Source organism: Haliotis cracherodii, unplaced genomic scaffold (assembly GCF_022045235.1).
Source record: "Haliotis cracherodii isolate W230 unplaced genomic scaffold, xgHalCrac1.p SCAF_5, whole genome shotgun sequence".
Taxonomy (NCBI): Eukaryota; Metazoa; Mollusca; class Gastropoda; order Lepetellida; family Haliotidae; genus Haliotis; species Haliotis cracherodii.
The window spans coordinates 47521568-47540381 of record NW_027266308.1 but is presented as its reverse complement, the minus strand read 5'-3'; the positions used below and the strand labels follow the sequence as shown (position 1 = coordinate 47540381).

General features: G+C 39.7%; 2 protein-coding genes across 2 annotated transcripts; one reads left to right on the top strand and one right to left on the bottom strand.

The window, feature by feature from the left end:
* Positions 1-1130: 1130 nt before the first annotated feature.
* Positions 1131-7731, bottom strand: LOC139441935 (malate dehydrogenase, cytoplasmic-like). Its single transcript, XM_071222681.1, has 7 exons — positions 7649-7731; positions 6009-6118; positions 5085-5181; positions 3362-3492; positions 2346-2438; positions 1877-1978; positions 1131-1262 (listed from the first exon to the last, which is right to left on the bottom strand). The coding sequence occupies exons 1-7, from the start codon at positions 7671-7673 to the stop codon at positions 1131-1133; spliced, it is 690 nt and encodes a 229-aa protein (XP_071078782.1). The 5' UTR covers positions 7674-7731.
* A 1630-nt stretch (positions 7732-9361) lies between these two features.
* Positions 9362-18473, top strand: LOC139443005 (S-adenosylmethionine-dependent methyltransferase Rv2258c-like). Its single transcript, XM_071223931.1, has 5 exons — positions 9362-9433; positions 11902-12076; positions 13247-13443; positions 15057-15179; positions 16936-18473. The coding sequence occupies exons 2-5, from the start codon at positions 11913-11915 to the stop codon at positions 17499-17501; spliced, it is 1050 nt and encodes a 349-aa protein (XP_071080032.1). The 5' UTR covers positions 9362-9433; positions 11902-11912; the 3' UTR covers positions 17502-18473.
* Positions 18474-18814: the final 341 nt, after the last annotated feature.

Here is an 18814-nt window from a genome sequence, read left to right as displayed (position 1 = left end):
CCGTGTCTTAGAGTAGGGTATCCATGTTAAACTGCGGAATGGTAAACTTCCGGCCAAAAGAAACTGATCACCTCGTTCAGTGGCTCGATAAAACGAAACAAAGACAGGTGTTCACTATAAGACGTTTATCGTAATGAAAGAAATAATTTTTCGAGGTCCTTACAAAATTGCAATGCCATATCGACAGTGGACTTGCTATAAGACCGAGCAAAAGAGACATGGGGTCAAAATAAAAATTACATCAACACGAGTCAAACATAGTTCACTCAAAAGGTGCTCATTAAGTCAAATCATGTGATTGTCACCACCTGCATCAATGTACACCATAATACGTCTCTTTATGGGTGTTGTCAGTCGCCGGATGACGTCAGCAGGAATTCTGCGCCGCTCATCCAATAAAATCTGTTCAAGCTGCTGTCTGTTTGCTGCGTTGTCTCAGCTGTCAATCAAGATGACCCAGAGATGCTCTATGGCATTCAGGACTGGTGAACATGCTGGCCAGATAATATGTTAACATTAACGTTGTGCAGATATTGCTGAACAAGTCTGGCGGTATGCTGTCGTGCATTATCCTGCTGCACAAGGGTACCTCTTGGCTGTCCACGTAAGAATGGCACTACAACAGGTCGCAACACTTCATCAATATATCTCTGGCCAGTCAGATTCCCACGGATGATGCTGTACACTGACCGCAAATACCGCCCCATACCATGACGCCGCGACTTTCGTATGTGCACAGAGTGTGTTTTGGTGAATGTTTTCTGATAAGGTTCTAACTTATCGCACCGTCTTTAATTCAGATAAAACTAATTTTACAAGTGATAAGTTTCTTTTGCCCGGACTAGTTCAAACAAGCACACACGCATACCCCAACACACATTCACGTCGTTATAAAAGTTCAATTATCTTGAACGCGTCGTTGAACCCCATTTCACACCCTCAATGCTATACACTATAGCAAAGGAAAATGTCCCAGTTTTTCCAGTGTGTCAGTACCCGAATAACATACATTTTAGATAAGGCTGATGCAAGCAGAAAATATTTCTATCCAAAGATGAGTCATTCTAAAAGTTTCCAAATATATTCCACTGGAGTGAGGTTATTCACGCATGAATATTCACAAGCTACAGCTATAGCCTTGCATACGAATGATGTTCATGATCCCTTTGACCTTGATATAATGCGTTGTTAGAAGACTGAAGAGACGTGTCTTGACTGCAACGCTCTGCCGCACTCTGTTGTACGGGTGATGGGACTTTTCTCTGCAATGAAAAATCATGTATATGAATCTGACTCTTACGGTGTCATGGCGCCCTCGATAATCCAGTGTATTATATGTCCCTGTTCAGATTAGATAGACTGGATAATAAGAGCGGTGTCATTTTATCGTTGAGAATATTCCCAATACAATTAATGCATCAAATGAAAATATTCATAATGCAATTAATACACAGTATACTGACTCCGAGCCGACCAGTCCTTGTTTTAGCCCCTTAATGCCGAGCGCTAGACATGGTAACAACAAGCACCATCTTTAAACGTCTTTTGGTATGACGCGACCGGGGACGCTCTACCACCAGACCACGGAGGCGGTAAGTATTTTCTACACTATCCAATCAGGTACGGATAGTATAATAATATACAAGTTACGGGTGAAGATCCGGGTTAGAATGGATCTTCACCAACCCATGCTTGTGGCAAGAGCCGACTGACGAGATCGTAATAATTGTATAGATCGATGCTTATGATGTCAATCACTTGATTGCCTAGTGCAGACTCGATTATTTACAGTCCTCTGTCATATAGCTGGAATATTGACGTGTGTGTCAAAGCAACAAACCAACCAACCAACAAACAAACAAGTGTGCATCATTACCAGTACGTGCTGCTGCTGTTGTTGTTGTTGTTGTTGTTGCATCCACCACGACCCTGTCTGTTTGCTGATAGTGTGAGCTCGGGACATGGAGCGTCCCATTCTCTGAAAGGATAAAATATATGCCATGCAAATCACCTGCATATATGTAATCTGCAGAACTAATCAACATCATTCCGTCAATATAAATTCTGTCTGCATCCCGACTCAATGTCACCATCATCAGTTTTATGTCTTTAATATGATCTTTATGGCATTAAAATCAAATTTATGTCATACATAAAGGCTTAGCTTTTTGTAAGCGATATAAGCTATATTTCATCCCTATGAACTTGGCTGTATTTCAACAGCATGTCGGGCGTGGATGTAATTGGTTCTTTACAGCTTCACAATGGGAGTCTAATTTCCAGAGAATACAATATTCCCTGTGCTCGAAACCACTGGACGAAAGGAATAGCTAGATGGCATTTACCTTTGAAGTCTCAATAAATAAAATATTGTCCATTGGAACATGTGAGGTGGTCTTGAAGTCAGTGAAATCCATCTTTGTACCCACCACGACAACCTTTAAGCAGAGAATGATGTATATCACATGGAGCCGCTGGTTTGATCATAAACACAAATGTCAGCTTCATATAAACCTAGAGTTCTCAGAAAAGATATATGCCAACATCATTTCAGGTTTTTAAAAATCAAAATACGATCAACGTATCGCTGACTAACGGGCCAAATATGAGTATAATATGGCTGTCATGGCGGCCATGTTTGAAACACGATTAGAATAATGTGAGCGTATTTGAGAGACACTATTTCTGGGATTGCCCATTACCCGTGAATACGAATGAACTGCCACTTTGCAGTGCAGTACTGATGTGTGTCTATTTTCAGTAAGCTAGCGAAATGATGCCGTTTATAACTCGTGGATGTCAAATGAACAATATTCCATGCATATACTTAGTGTAAATCTTACCACTGTCTGCAATTAAAGCCATGTGTAGGACAGACAGCCACGCTGTCAAGCGAGAAACGTTTCATTTCACTGATCTAATAAATTGCTCTCTTCCTTCTCACTGGAATCAGAACTTTGCTGGATTCGTTGGTCAAAAATAGCGACTTCATCCGCATAACGACCATATGTATTCAAGATTGATGGAACGTAGTGTTTATAGACACCTGAAGATGATATAATTTTCCCATTTATTGTGTCTTGTTCATATTCCTGACACTGTTTTCTTATGATAATAATCTTTGCCAAACATGTGAATATATAGACTAAGTGTATAAACAGACATTACATTACTATAAACGTCACAAACAACGTTATTCATATAAATCATATATGATACGTGGAGCATACAGATGGAAAAAGAAAGATCAGTGATTTTAGCTTCTGATTGGTTGAGGGCGCGGATGTCAGCAGCACCGAAGAGACCAAAAACAGGACGACTACAGTTATTTGTTTGTAGACACAGAACCTGACCATGTTACCTTCATGTTGGCTGGACACCGCAGTTGGTCAGTTCTTAAGATTGTTTGACCGCCAAAAAGGTCAGTGGGAAGGGTGACCAGTAAGTCAACTCCGATCATGGCAAGGCGGAGATTGCAGTTTGTAGATATACCTACAGGACGAGGAATAAGAGTGAACTTTCTCTCGAGAAATAATAATGTTGAAATGGAATACTGCCCTATATCAACCTTGCAGAATTGGTACTTTGCTACGGCGAGTAAGATAGCGACCACCATTCACCATAACATTAATTTCAATTCGCAATGCCTATATTCTTTTCTTTGCATCATACCGTTCTACGTCTAATAATGTTATACCATACACATTGATGTACGAGGGTTGGTTGATAAGTTCTGGGCCTCACATAGAAGGAATTGGGTAAAAGTGAAATCTTCTGTCGTGAACATTACATGCTGTCAGAGGGTTTTCCACAAAAAATTCGAGTCAATTTAGCAAATTGTTTGGCCTGTGACACGTCAGCAAAACAAGCAGGGGCCTTTGGAAAATGTATAAACTTGAGTAACCTGCAGAGATCAAATACTTGCAGAATAAAGGCTCAACTCAAAACGCCATTCATGAATAAATGAGTCCAACACTGGGGGAAAAGATACCCCTTCCTGTGCCACTGTAAAGAGCTGGGCAGCAGAGTTTACGCGTGGCACGGGAGCCTTCAAAACTATCCTGTCTGGATGGTTAGTTCAGGTAATTTGTTGTTTAACGCCGCACTCGGCAAGATTCCAGCTATATGACGGCGATCTGTAAATAATCGAGTCTAGACCAGACAGCCTGTAACGTCAGCAATATTGGAAGTGGTCGTGAGAATCCACGATATGGTAATGACCGACATATTGCAATAGTAGGCATTTCCCAGGAGAGAGTACATTCCATTATCAGAAAAAGAAAAAGCTCGTTGGGTTCCAAAGCTTCTGACAGAGTAGACACAATTTATGGATAACAACTTCTTTTTATGTTGTAAAGGCGACGTTTCGGTATAGAACCTTCTGACAGCTAATCAAAAATGCACCAGGCACAACATGTCTCGTTATAATTTAGCTCTGTTTGAAGCTGATTCAGAAAGGTTCTTGCAACGATTTGTGACCATGGATGAAACCATGGTTGCTCTCTTCCAGCCCAACTAACAATCAAAACAGTGGAAGCATTTGACAAATAAGGCAAAATTATTCAGATTATAAGAAGCGGTTATAGCCTCCGTGTTCTGGGATGCCGACGGTGTCGTCATGGTGGACTGTCTTCGAGAAGAAAAAATAATAAACGAAGCTTATCAAGCTGCATTGCTGAGACAATTAGGGGATGACATTTAGACCAAGAGGCGAGGGAAGCTGAGAACCGGTGTGCTCTTTATCAGGACAATGCGCCAGCACTAATCAGTCTACCCGGAAACCAGTTCGACTCGACCGATGACAGTTTAGGAGAGATATTTGACAGCCAAGATAACTTCAACGAACGGCAAAAGTGTATCAATGTGGAAGGAATGATGTCGAAAAATATATATTTTTTAATGTCTTTCGGTCTATCAATCAACCCTCGTACTTGCATTTAACCATCAATTAAGGCCACGTAAGTCTGAACGACTGCACTTTATCATCGGAGCTAAGTTATCAACCAACTTCCATTTTGTATAACGTGTTAAATCCTTCTTTAAAGAAGGCATTTAGAAGTTAAGGTATGGATGTTGTAGCTTACCCCTGACGAGGGGGTACGCGCAGTCCATAATCTCCATAGCAACACCCCTCATGACGTCACACCTCTCCTCCACGTCGTGAAGGACGATCTCGACTTCCTGGAAATTAGCTCAATACATGATTGTTTATATTACAAAAGACAAGAAAATAACATTCATGATCATGCAACGGGTAGCCGATAGTTAAAATGCCGTCACTAACAAATTATCAAAATGTTTCATTACTGCCATATATCATGTCCAGTAGTTATCGGTGGGGATTCCGGGTAAGAGTGTAACAACCTAAGCTTGTCGGTAGGGGTGACTGAGTGGATCGGGTGCCATGACATTTGTTTGTTTGTTTGTTTGTTGTTTAACGCCGCACTTAGCAATATTCCAGCTATATGACGGCGGTCTGTAAATAATCGAAACCAGACAATCCAGTGATTGACATAATGAGCATCGATCCACGCAATCAGGATACGATGACATGCATAAACTAGTCAGCGAGCCTGACCACCCGATCCCGTTAGTCACCTCTTACGAAGGGTGCCATGACAAAATGATGTCAATCACAGGATGTATGGTCGACGTCCAAACTCGATTGTTTGCACATCGCCGTTATACAGCGGGAATAATGCTGGGGGCGGTGTTAAACAACAAACAAACATCCTTCATTTTAATGTCACACCATTGCAGAATGGGAGGTCCCATGTTTTTACTGGATACTAAGAGAGGTTTACCACCCGATTCCAAAAAAAGGTACTGGGAACCTGTTCTGACCCCGAATCCCCACAAGGGTTATCCGAAAGTCCGGTGTCGATCATTTACGAGGACGAAGTGGCAATTATCACCACCCGATCCCCATGTTATATAAACTGAGTGCTGTGACAATCAATAGACACAACTGGGTAGAATATAGAATGAAGATAAGTTGTAACGTATACCTGTTCAGGGCCCGTCAAACATCCCTGCGCTATATAGGGAATCAAGGAGTATGCCGTCGAATAAGAAGCAGGCGTTACCAAAATCCGGGTTACATGTGACGTCATTGTTCCTGTTTGGTGACAGAAAAATTCAGTACTACAAAGGGGGATTTTATAGTCAATGCTGTATCTACAAAAAAGGTTTTAATAGTGAAAGTTGTTTGAAACTGCAGTTATGGTTTGCAGTTTTTGCGACTTTGATTATTATTGGTTACTTGGTCCTGTGGGTAAACGCATAGTCACGGCCATCGTCCCGAGGCAAGGGAGATAACTGGATGTAAAAGATGAGTCACGGCGGCCTCTAACATAATCGGGGAACGTGTATTTGATATGTACAACGATCCACGTCGTTGGGGTTGGGGTTGGGGTTGGGGTAGAGGTTGGGGTGTCGTGGGTGAACCTTGAAATGGCGGTGAATAACAACGGACAAGCAGATGGGGAGCATGACTAAAATCACTTTCAATTGGACCGATGTATCCTTCCTGCACATAGTACATTCATGGACAAGCTACACGGCAGCGAAAGTCAAATTAAAATGAAATACTGAACATTGTTTCAATGCATGCACGTTTTTCAAGTGCAATAATCTTAGACACAACTGGGCACACCCTGAACTATATATTACAATGACACTTGAAAAGCATGCCATTTTATGGATAAGATATCTGTGCTTCATAAGACATTCTTTATTGGCAATAAAAATGACTGACGCGCTGGATTTAAAGTTACCGCGCCGATGCCCGAGAATCAAATCCTTTTTCGTTTTACCCTTACCAACAAAATTGTACTCTTTGTGTGTTTCCTTACTGGGTAATCAAGAGATTCTTGTTCAGTTGTATCATACAGGTTGACATGATTGTGGAATACAACTACCCAGAATTATTCTTTAATAATCTGTGTTGCATTATGAGGTTATGTATTGAGAGAAATCTAGACTGGTTAATTTAACAATATACAATATACAGTCATGCCCGAAATTCATAACAAAATGCAAAAACATAACAATAGGCATTTATATGGCATTTCTTTTCATTTGCACCACATAGCTAACAAAACATATAGTCATATACACATGCCTATTTAGGGCTTCATCTTGAATCCATAGAGCCCCAACCGAAGTGAACGACACTAATTAATTAATTATATATTAAGACTAACAATGGTAACAACGGGAACAATGACAGCTATATTACATCGCATCGCCACCCAAACCGTTTCAAATACCCGGCATATATTGTTTTTAACATCAAGCTATTTATATGTGGGCTAGGCTCATGTTTACCTGTAGCTTATCACCATCTAGTATTAGTGAATATAAACGGGGTCAAGGACCCAGGGGGTTTGGGTGGGGCACATAGGAGCGCAACTCAACCCTGTCTGGGTCTGTCAGTGTGAAACCCAACCTCGGTCGCAGACACCTTTAACAGAGCCAACATATATCGTGTGTTGTTAGATTCGAGACTTTGGTGTCGTCTGCGTCCCACATTTTCAAAATCAGGGAATCCCCAGATGCACGTGCAGATAAATCCTAAAGTTTACAATAATGCAATGTTTTAACGATCTACTGTTTCCACGGTTCATTCCGCTATATAAGGACTCACCTCTTCGATGTTCAGGTACCGACATTCGTTGTCGTTGTGAGGTCCAAAGTACAGGTGTGGATGACACAGGCGTTTGTAGCCATATCACGTCCAGAGAGCTTATGGGTCAGCTGCATATGAGCATGCCGTTTGAATCACCCAAAACAATATTTATGTACAAGGGTGGGAGATTGTGAGTCAAGCTGTAAGACTTATATAGACTTATACCCCAGGTGTCGGGGTGTGGGTGCTGATTGGGGTGGATGGGTGTTCGGAGAGGGGACCCGACAAAATGCCATTCATTGCATGTGAGATGATATTCAATATACCTTTATGGTGGGTTTAACGTCGCGATCCATATTATTGCACTTCTTTTGCAAAGTGTGTGTGTGTGTGTGCGTGCGTGCGTGCGTGCGTGCCTGCCTGCCTGCGTGCGTGCGTGCGTGCGTGCGTGCGTGCGTGCGTGCGTGCGTGCCTGCCTGCCTGCCTGCGTGCGCGTGTGCTAGTCCGGATTAATGATGCAATTTTACTTGGATACCACACTCAAACACAGTACACTAATCAGTCCTTATTTTATCCCCTTAATGCCGAGCCAAATGCAGGGTAACAACAAGTGCCATCTTTTAACGTATTTTTGGTATGACGCGGCCGAGAATCAAATCATCGATCTTCCGCTCTCCGAGCAAACGCTCTATAATTGAACAAAGATGGTAATGAATAAATCAGCCTCATTAAAATCAGATCTTAGTTCTCGCTATCGCTAAACAAATGTAAAATCTAACACACCTGTGGAATCATGCATATACCGTATCCCTGTATAAAACGACCCCGCACCTCTTTTAGACTAACATCTAGTCTCTGAAATGAACATATTTTACAGAAAAACAAAACAGCTGTTAAATTATAGTTACAAAATATAATAAAAAGGAGCCCAGAGACTTTCTTCATTTCTAGTCTTGCCAAATATTACAGGCTGTATTGGGTATATTTGTTTCAGGGTCTGTATGACAGACTACTATTCTTTGAACAAGCTTCCAAACCCACCCGGAAGTACTAAAAGGCACCTTTCGTGTCTAAGCTTTTATTTACTCCAGGGAGAAGAAATTTAAATCTAAGATACCAGGGTGCCCTTTTAAGAGACAGGGGCGCTCATTGGAAACTGGCGTCTTCTAAATATCCGGCGCTAGTTAGAGGAAATACTGTATATAGAATTGACATATCGCAGCAATATCGCAGCTTTAGGCACCTGAAATAGGCACATATAAAAATGCTGAGTCAATAAAATATGTTTATTTGTGCATAGGTGCGAAATTTAGTGGAGAAAATCCATGATAATCTTTCCGGTATGTGGTCTCTGCTCTAAGTATTGTATATGTACGGGTACAGCTTGACATAAGAATTCCAACAGACAGATGTCTATGATTTTTTTTTTACAAAACATGCATATGAGAGACACAAAAAGAAACAGTCTCTCTCACAGTCCCTGAACCATATTATTTTCTCTCATGCGCAGCGCTAACAGTGTAATGCTATGGCACTAAATGAAGCAAGTCTAGATTTTCCGCATGTTTTATAGCTTCTATCTCAGTATCTTTTTCAATTTAAATATAGTTTCTATCAAAATTATATGTTCATAGGCTGAGCGAAAGTCTACATTCAGCCGACTCGTTCGCGCGAGCCTTATCTTCAGTACATACAACTCACGTGACTGTCACGTGTCCTTTTCTCCCGGTAGCGTTTCGTGGGGTTGTATTTAGATCGTCGTTGTCAAGAAATCAAGGCCCGTTCGTCACGAATAGTCAGCAAGTTGGTATTTCCATGCACCATCAGATAGTTTATATATAGGGTGTTGGAACTGTGTAATTGTTATCTCGAAAACTGCAAGTGCGACACTGGACTTTACTGGTCTGAACAAAGTATCGCCACTGTCGGCGTCTTCAAAAGAACGATAGGCTAGTATGGAACACTGTCCGCGTCATAAATCTACATTCCCAACTTGTATTTAATCATTTCGTATAAAAAGTTTTATGGCACATAAATTGGAATTTTACTTTCAACCAAGAGTTATCAATTAATGTTATTAACTGTCAAACTTCAAATATTGGTTTAGTGTAAGAATGAATATTAACCTACCCTATTTTTTTAATCCCAGGGATGAAATTCTCTAGAATATAGGTTCAGGATGATTCTTCCTAGTGAATTTGAACCCATACCAGTGTGTCTAATCCTATCCTATTTTATACTCTCGAGTAAAACTTCCCCAGGGATAATATTTAGGTGGGATATAATTTATCCTTGCTTACATTAGCTCCTCCGGTCAATATTTTCGCTTGCTTGACTGCCACATCAAAACAGGATCCTTATTTAAGGATCTTTAGTCTCAATCACAGGACTTTTAAGCGAAATTCATCTACGATCATGATCACAATCCAAGGGCTGGCACAAAACTTTATCTTTATTCACACATATAAACGTCAGAAGGAAGGCATGCATATGTTACACCAGAAAGAAATGCGAACATATTAGTGACTTATGGTGTAACCATGGAGTTACGGTAAATTTTATCATAAACAATGTATTGAGTTCGGGTGGACCTGTTGGTACCCGGGTCCTACTTGATAACCTTAGTTACCCGTCTCAGACATATGATGACTGTTTGTTTGTGTTGGCATGTGCGGTGCTTCCTGGGTGTTATAAAGATGATATAGCATGGTGGATACAGGTTTAAATATGCTGGTTCTCACACAATGCATGGGCAAACAAGCAAAAAGTAATGGCGTTGAAATAACTAGGGAATACTGATGAAAAAACCTAGAATAAAGTGCATGAAGATATTTTGTTAATTGCCGGTACTGGTAGGCAAGTCATAGGGTGCCACAGGTCACTGTGTAGAGTTGTGTCCCATGTTGATATGCCAGGATCCTATTATCATGGGGTTAATCAAGGATTTGCCCTGATTATGATCCTTGGTATAACAGCTTCAGCTTGAGTTTGCCCAAGTAGTAAACATTAGGGGTGTCATGATAAACCGAAATATCGATATATTGCTATTGGTAAGCACTTAAAGTCAATAAATCGATTGTTAAATCAGTTTCTGATCAATATTATCGATTTCAGTGAGGAACATCGATAGTTTCGATTGTACATGCAATGCTGTTCAAATTTGTTTTTCTTTTGATCATGAGTGGTAGTAATTTACACATAGTAATGTGGAAGTTTGTTTTTCCTAAATTATTAGGGTAAAGAAAAAACAAATCAGTCATATCTCAAACTTTACTTTATATTTTTTGTAATGGTGATCACACTCAAAGGAAACTTCAGTTCCAAGGTATAATTCAACTCTAAAATCCATCTAAAATGATACACTGAAAACTATCGATATCTTATCTTTGCTTGCAATATTAATAGTTATCACAATAGTTTCTTTCAATATCAATAGTTATCGCAATAGTGATTTCCAGACCAATAGTCACCAGTTTGCCCTAGTGGTAAACATCACTTTCGTTTATCCTCAGTCATTAAGCTGACATGTAGTGGTTTAACTGAAAACTGTTCAAAGCAACATTAAAACCCATCTCACTCAATCACTTTATGCAACATAATAACTTTTTGAATTTTATATCTAATAATCATGTAATTTTAAGACATCAATACATAATCAGAATTAATCATAGTGAGTAATAGTGAGGGAGGGAGTGAGTGAGACTGGATGAGTATGATTTTACACTATTTTAGCAATATTCCAGCAATATCAGAAATGGGCTTCTCTTTTTGTGCCTATGTGAAAATTTGAACCTGGGTCTGTTGCGTGACGACCAAATGCTTTAACCACTAGTTACCCCACTTCCCCTTAATACACAGTAATAGAAGTCAAAACATAAAGCTAAAATGTAGGTCATTACCAATCTGATATTCAGGTAAAGTCATAACTATAGCCGCACTCAGCAATATTCCAGTTATATGACAACGGTCTGTAAATGATCTAGTCTGAACCAGACAATACAGTAAATGACATCATGAGCATCGATCCACACAATTGGGATACGATGACATGCATCAACCAAGTCAGCAAGTCTGACCACCTGATCCCGTTAGTCACCTATTATGGCAAGCATGGGTTGCTGAAAACCTATTCTTCCCCAGATCTTCATGGGTCATTATATAATGAAAATGTATATATAGTTCATGTAAACAAGAATGAACTGGATCATTTATTTTGTTGTCGATAAGTTCCAGCCGAAGTTGCAATGTTAAAATATGCTGTTTATGATCAGGTTCAAGAGCTATGGCGGAGAAATGGGCAGAAAGATTGCTGGAATATTCCTCGGGGGCCACAGCCACGTTGTGTCTCGCTGTGGGTCATGAGGTCGGCATCTTCAAGGTCATGTCTGATGCTGAAGACAGTATAACATCTCAAGACATTGCTGACAAGGCCAATCTCAAAGAAAGGCAGGTATTTTCTAATCATATTTTATGTACCGGTACTAATATTTCATTGAGGGGTGAAACGATGCAAGGTCACTATACGATAGGTGTCATGATACGATACGTATTGCGATATGCATATTTACGTCGAATCGTTTGAAGAGTTCTTGACAATGGATATTTCAAAGCAGGTCCCAAGAGAAAAGGTAGCTGTAGACACATGCTCATAGTGGCTATTTTGGCGATATTTGACTAACAAAAATATTGGGGTCTTTATACGAGTAATAAGTAAGTGTATCTATACAGAAGTGTATTATTTATTTATTAAGGTGTGAGACTTTATTTTCATTATTCCTGTTAAATAGAGCCATTTTGTACATATTGAAAATTGTATTCAAGTGTATCTCATGTAATGCTGTGGGTGGGTTTTCGAGATATACTTGAGTAAAGTATGGCCATGCCAGATTAACTATATTCGTATGATAAAATCAGGTGTTCTTTTACTTCTTTTGAGTAGTTTTTATCAATCATTTGACTGCTTTTTTCGAACAAGCTCCATGTCTAGAGCTACAAGCAGAAAATTGGCACCAGTGGTGTACTGTCGCCCTTAAAACTATTCATTGTATACTAACCATCAGGCCTCAAAGTATATTATTTCCAAGGAGCCTTTGGCTCCTAACAATGTGAAATTCAAGAAGCCATGTGAAAATATGAGGAGCCAAACATCAGGTTTATATATACCGGGGTAGTCAGTAATGTGTACTACTGTTAAAGCATATCAAATCTGTCGAACTGCAGCAATACCGATTCCTACCTTTGGTTTAACAAGCTTTGTTGTTAATTGTGTTGTTGTAAGTAATTTACAAAATTATCGCTTTATTTCTTTACCTCACAAGTCTCATGATGATTTTTATATTTTTGTAATGAAATTTTAGTTCAGTCAATCAGTTATTATTAATGTAGTATTATGCAGTTAGTGATATCAGGTCACTGGGTTGATTTTTCCAAGTGTCCAAGTGGCGACTGCTTAAATAATATTGGTCGCCAAGTGGAAATTTCAATCGCCATAGCAACCAAATTTATTGCAACTTTGAGGCCTGACCATGGTCGACATGACAATGCCAGTGAGAAAACAGAAACGTGTGAACTCAAAGAAAGACTTAAACCTGATTTATTTGGTATTTATTATTGTAGGTACGTGCGGGAGTGGTTGGGGTGTATGACAGCGTGTGAGGCTGTTGAGGTCACTGGCGACGACCCACCAAAGTACTACATCCCAGAGTCCCACAAACAGTTTCTGCGGACAATTGGGATTTCTTCAAGTCTGTTTGCAAACTACGCCACAAGATACGATGCTGTTAAGGCCTGTTTTCACAAAGATGGCCCTTCTGGTTTGTTTGATGTTTAACACTGCATGCAGCAATATTCCAGCCATATTACAATGGCCTGTACAAAATTGAGTGGATGGCAACAAAGCCTATCGTTACAGCCCTAGACTTAATGATGGTTACATGTATACCTTAAATCCTTGAGGTTTTTTTTTTGGCACCTGCCTTAAATACACACCAGCTCAAAATCTCTAATCATAGATATTCTGTAGAGGGGAATGTCCGAGTAACTCTGCGGGGCCTCTGCTCCATTATTTTTAAGGAATGGAGAGTTACGAGGATATTCCCCTACTTAAAACTCATTCCTACTTTTACACTTTGACAAAATATTCTGTAGTTAAAATTATTTGAAAAATTCAAACAATAGAATGACGTCACAGATGTGTTTTGATTAAGATTCTCAGTAAAGTGATATTGAAGTGAAAGCTGCTATCATACATGTTATATTTCCGTTACATGTGACCCGTGAAGATCCGTGTAGAGAATAGGTCTCCAGGAACCCATGCTTGCCATACAAGTCGACTATGCTTGTCGTAAGAGGCGACTACCGTAACTTGATTGGGTGGTCTGGCTCGCTGACTTGGTTGATGCATGTCATCGTATCCCAATTGCGTGGATCGATGTTCATGATATCAGTCACTGGATTGTCTGGTCCAGACTCGATTATTTACAGACCGCTGTCATATAGCTGGAATATTGCTGAGTGCGGCGTTAAACAACAAACCAACCAACCAACCAACCAATTACATGTCCCATCTTAAAGACAATTAAAAGTGTACACATTTTTTATTTTTCCATTTCACAGACCCACCGTCCCTCTTAACAAGCAGGTGGAAAAGAAATAAATTAAATATAAAAAAAAGTTATTTTTTCTATGTCTCCCACTAGTAATATAGACCCCCTTTAACAATATAAAATGTATATAAATTCCATGTCTACATTGGTATCAGTGATTCAAGAAGCCAGCTGCAGTTTTAACTCCACGCCAGAATGACTTTCATAAATATATAAATAAATGATCGACATACCTATTTATATATTTTTTTATTTTGATAGGCTTTGTGTGGAAAAGCTGAAATAAATCTGTGAAACATACAATTAAAAAAGTGTGGCCTTATGGGAATTAAGAATTAGACATTGTGTGTACGCATGTAAGACGTCTCAAGATGACCAGGTGTCTATTCAAGGATTTACAGTATATATACCGTGAAGCAATAGTCTGGATGGAAACAAAATGTATTCTTACAGCCCTGGGTATAATGATGGTAACTTATATATATATATTTATATGAACTCCACTATATACAGGGAAAACATGTGATTCAGGATGGAAATTAATTCTAGAAAGTGTATTGTTGGAGCCCTCGTTATATTGATTTTTACCATCCTAAGCAATAATCCGGGGCGGTGGGGTAGTGTTTGCTCGTCATGCTGAAGATGCGGGTTCGATTTCAAACATGGGTACAATGTGTGAAGTCCATTTCTGGTCTCTCTCCACACATACACCCGTGATGTTGCTGGATTATTTCTAAAATCGGTGTAAAACCATATTCACTCCCTCCCTAAGCAACAATTCAAATGACATGAATTCTTGTTAAACTATAATTACGTTGCAGGGGTTGGCCATGAAAATTTTCCTGGAATCTTCTCGGTGTTCAACGAGATGCGAGTTGTGTCCCAGAAGAAGAATATGGAGGATGAGCTACTACCTGCCATCAGCGAGCTCCTTCCTAAACTAGGTACACTATCATTACTGGCGGGGCATCATTGCCAACACCTCTGTTTTGGGCAGTTATATGAAGTATGGTGGGAACGACTGTCTGTTTTTGTTCATTCAGACCACATGCTTGCCGTAAAAGGTGACTATGCTTGACATAAAAGGCGACTAACGGGATTGGGTGGTCAGGCTCGATGACTTGGTTGATGCGTGTCATTTATCCCAATTGCGTGGATCGATGCTCATGATGTCAATCACTGGATTGTCTGGTCCAGACTCGATTATTTACAGACCGCCATCATATAGCTGGAATATTGCTGAGTGCGTCATTAAACAACAAACCAACCAACCAATCATTCAGACCATTTAAGTGATTTAGTTGTAGAGGCAGACATGCTATCAGAGAACTGTCTTAAGTTTGAGATATCATGTGGAGTCGGTTAACTCTACATTGTGGCTTGGATGGTTGTATACCGGTACTATACTTGTATTCTGGTACTACATGGATGGTTGTATACCAGTACTATACTTGTATTCTGGTACTACATTGATGGTTGTATACCAGTACTATACTTGTATTCTGGTACTACATGGATGGTTGTATACCAGTACTATACTTGTATTCTGGTACTACATTGATGGTTGTATACCAGTACTATACTTGTATTCTGGTACTACATGGATGGTTGTATACCAGTACTATACTTGTATTCTGGTACTACATGGATGGTTGTATACCAGTACTATACTTGTATTCTGGTACTACATGGATGGTTGTATACCGGTACTATACTTGTATTCTGGTACTACATAGATGGTAGAATGATATTCCCTCAGATGTTCCATTGAGTCAGTGTAACCCATTGCAAGGGTGGAATTTCTCTTTCATCTCTGGTCTTGACTTGATAACATTATGGCTGCACACAATGTTTCATTGAGTGAGATATTCTATTTGCCAGGATCATGTGGCCCGATGCTCTGTTCCGGTTCAGGGCCAACCCCTGCTGGGGTTAAGGGAGTTGAAAGGTTTTTTTTAGCAGTTTGGATAAGAATGTCGAAACAGATTAGTTATCCACACAATTCTGATTGTTTGTTTTTTCGACACAAAGTCAAATAGATCGGTCTCCCTTGTATATTTTTGTGCTTTGAAGCAATTAAAACATTGTTATTAATGAACAAGATTTCTCAAAGTGATTGTGGGGGCATGATCTGGGACGAATTACCCCCCCTCAGTTTCAGCGTTTCAAATTCCATATTCCACATGGGGGCATAGTCGCTCCAGTTTCTAATGTGCCACAGTTTGCTGTGCAGAGTTGCATCATTTTGGCATGCAAGAAACCTGAGATCTTGGGTTTGAATCCCAGTTTGTCCTGAATATGTATCTAGGTGTGTCAGCACCACACCCAGGCTCCTGAGTTTCAGCAAATGACCTGCATCACTTCGGATTTTTACTCTGATATCAAGCTGACATGCTGCAATATGACTGAAATACTGTTCACAGAGGCCTTAAACCAACTCTCTCACTCACTCGCTCATATTCTACTTTCATTCATATATTATCCTGGTGAATCATGTAATTGACATAGGGGCGGTCGGGTAGCCTAGTGGTTAAAGCGTTCGCTCGTCACGCCGAAGACCCGGGTTCGATTCCCGTCATGGGTACAATGTGTGAAGCCCATTGTCTGGTGTCCCCCGCCGTGATATTGCTGGAATATTGCTAAAAGCGGCGTAAAACCATACTCACTCACTGACTCACTCACTGTAATTGACATTTTCAGAATCTGGAATAGACATAGCCGAAATTGGCTGTGGAACAGGCATTCTGTCTCGGAGTCTGGCCGAGAAGTTTCCCAACAGCCGTGTTCATGGCAGCGACATCTCTGATCAAGCTCTCAGCATGGCAAGGGAAGGTTCTGCTGCGAAGAACTTAGAAAATGTTACGTTTGAAAAGGTAGACATCTGTAACATTCCAGACACCATGGTGGCAAAGTTTGATTTGATCGTTTGTTTCGATGTCATCCATGACTTGAATGACCCAGAGAAGGCTTTGAAGGAGATACGTCGTGCTCTGAAAGATGGGGGGTACTTCGTTATGGCAGATATACACACAAAAAAGGAAAGAACCGACATTGTCGGAGATATGGGTGCGTGCTCATTGTACGGAATGAGCACCTTCCTGTGTCTCCCAGCAAGCCTTGAACAAAATGGCGGAATTGGACTTGGTGCTGCTTGGAGCAGGGAGCTGGCTGGGGAGCTGATTAAAAATGCTGGTTTAAAATTGATCAGAGTGAATCCTAGTAAACAGAGCTCATGTCTCTTCTATCATGTTTGTGTGAAAAACTGAAGATTTGGTATTTGTTTGAATATGCAGCAGAACATGATTATAGACTTTAGAGTGTTCTGTAGCCAATATAGGCGTAGGCGTATTTCATCGTCAGTTTATCACAATACTCATTTTTTCATTATACAGAAAGACTTATTTTTGGATCCTCTTTCAGATGGTGCTTTTTGAAATCGAAATTGAGCATGTGAATGTGCACAGATTTGTTAATATATGGTCATGGTGGGACGATACACCAATTCATCGGTGGATCATGATTTTTTACTTCTCGATACAAGTATTGATCACAGTCACACACAAAGTAAAAAGTATCGATTCTCACTTCAGTGTTTGCTTGAATAACTGTCACACTAAACACTAATTAGTGAAAATTAGTAGTGAAAACGTAAATATTTTCATCAATTGTGCCATACTTGACACTGCCAACTGTAAATTGTCAGTGTGCCAGGTATTTGGCAATCCTGTCTTAACAAAATAGCTTTGGGACTACAGACAAGAGCACATGCAAGTATCATGATACGTATGGGATTGTGAGCAAGGTATCGTGATACATATCGGATTGCACAGTTGGTGTATCGTCCCAGACCTACTGTCGGCAATGACTTGCTTGTTATCATTATAAACAATGATTTACTTATTTATAGGAGTATTCATTGATCACTGCATAATACATTATTTTTAAAAAAAAGATGCTAAACATTTAGTCAAAATATAGTTTATTTTTACATATATTTTTGTTGTTGACTAGTTATTTGGATTACTTTCTGACAAGCAGTTTGTACCTCTACAAAATGAACTTTTAGCTTGTAGTGAATGAGATGGTTTATCATCATTTTGTACAGGTTTTAATGACAGTTACATGACTTATATGATGCAGATGGTGCACACTTGCCACATTGCACAGGCATAGTGGTGGCATACCAAGAACCTTCTGGGGGCGAATCTGCTTGTTTTTACATTATTAATAGATAAATATTGACCAACACAACTATTTATTATCTTTGATTCAACTTACCAAAGCTGATTGGTCAGCAAAATATGTAAATCATAAATAAAACATGTGTACTTATTTGTGAAAGAAATCAGATTTAAATACACAATGATAATTAATTGGTAAATTTTAGAGCCTGGCCTGAAAGTATAAATAACCTGCAGTCCTAAGTGTATTTGTGCCAATGTGTTGTCATAAACATGATAAAGACATTCTATCGGTTTTTCAGTACCCCAAATAATTGGTGCCATTTTAGAATCAAAAGTTTAAAAAAACATGAGAATATATATCTTTTGTTAGATCAATGTTGTGTTTAGGGTAAAAA

Excerpts from the sequence above, each read along its gene's own strand:
- LOC139441935 (XM_071222681.1), bottom strand. The coding sequence starts at position 7,673 with ATGTCGGTACCTGAACATCGAAGAG. Across the intron at positions 6,119-7,648 it reads GGTACCTGAACATCGAAGAG|GAACAATGACGTCACATGTA; the intron begins GTGAGTCCTTAT and ends GTCACCAAACAG. Across the intron at positions 1,979-2,345 it reads TATTTATTGAGACTTCAAAG|AGAATGGGACGCTCCATGTC; the intron begins GTAAATGCCATC and ends TTATCCTTTCAG.
- LOC139443005 (XM_071223931.1), top strand. The coding sequence starts at position 11,913 with ATGGCGGAGAAATGGGCAGAAAGATTGCTGGAATATTCCTCGGGGGCC. Across the intron at positions 12,077-13,246 it reads AAGGCCAATCTCAAAGAAAG|GTACGTGCGGGAGTGGTTGG; the intron begins GCAGGTATTTTC and ends TTATTATTGTAG. Across the intron at positions 15,180-16,935 it reads CGAGCTCCTTCCTAAACTAG|AATCTGGAATAGACATAGCC; the intron begins GTACACTATCAT and ends TGACATTTTCAG.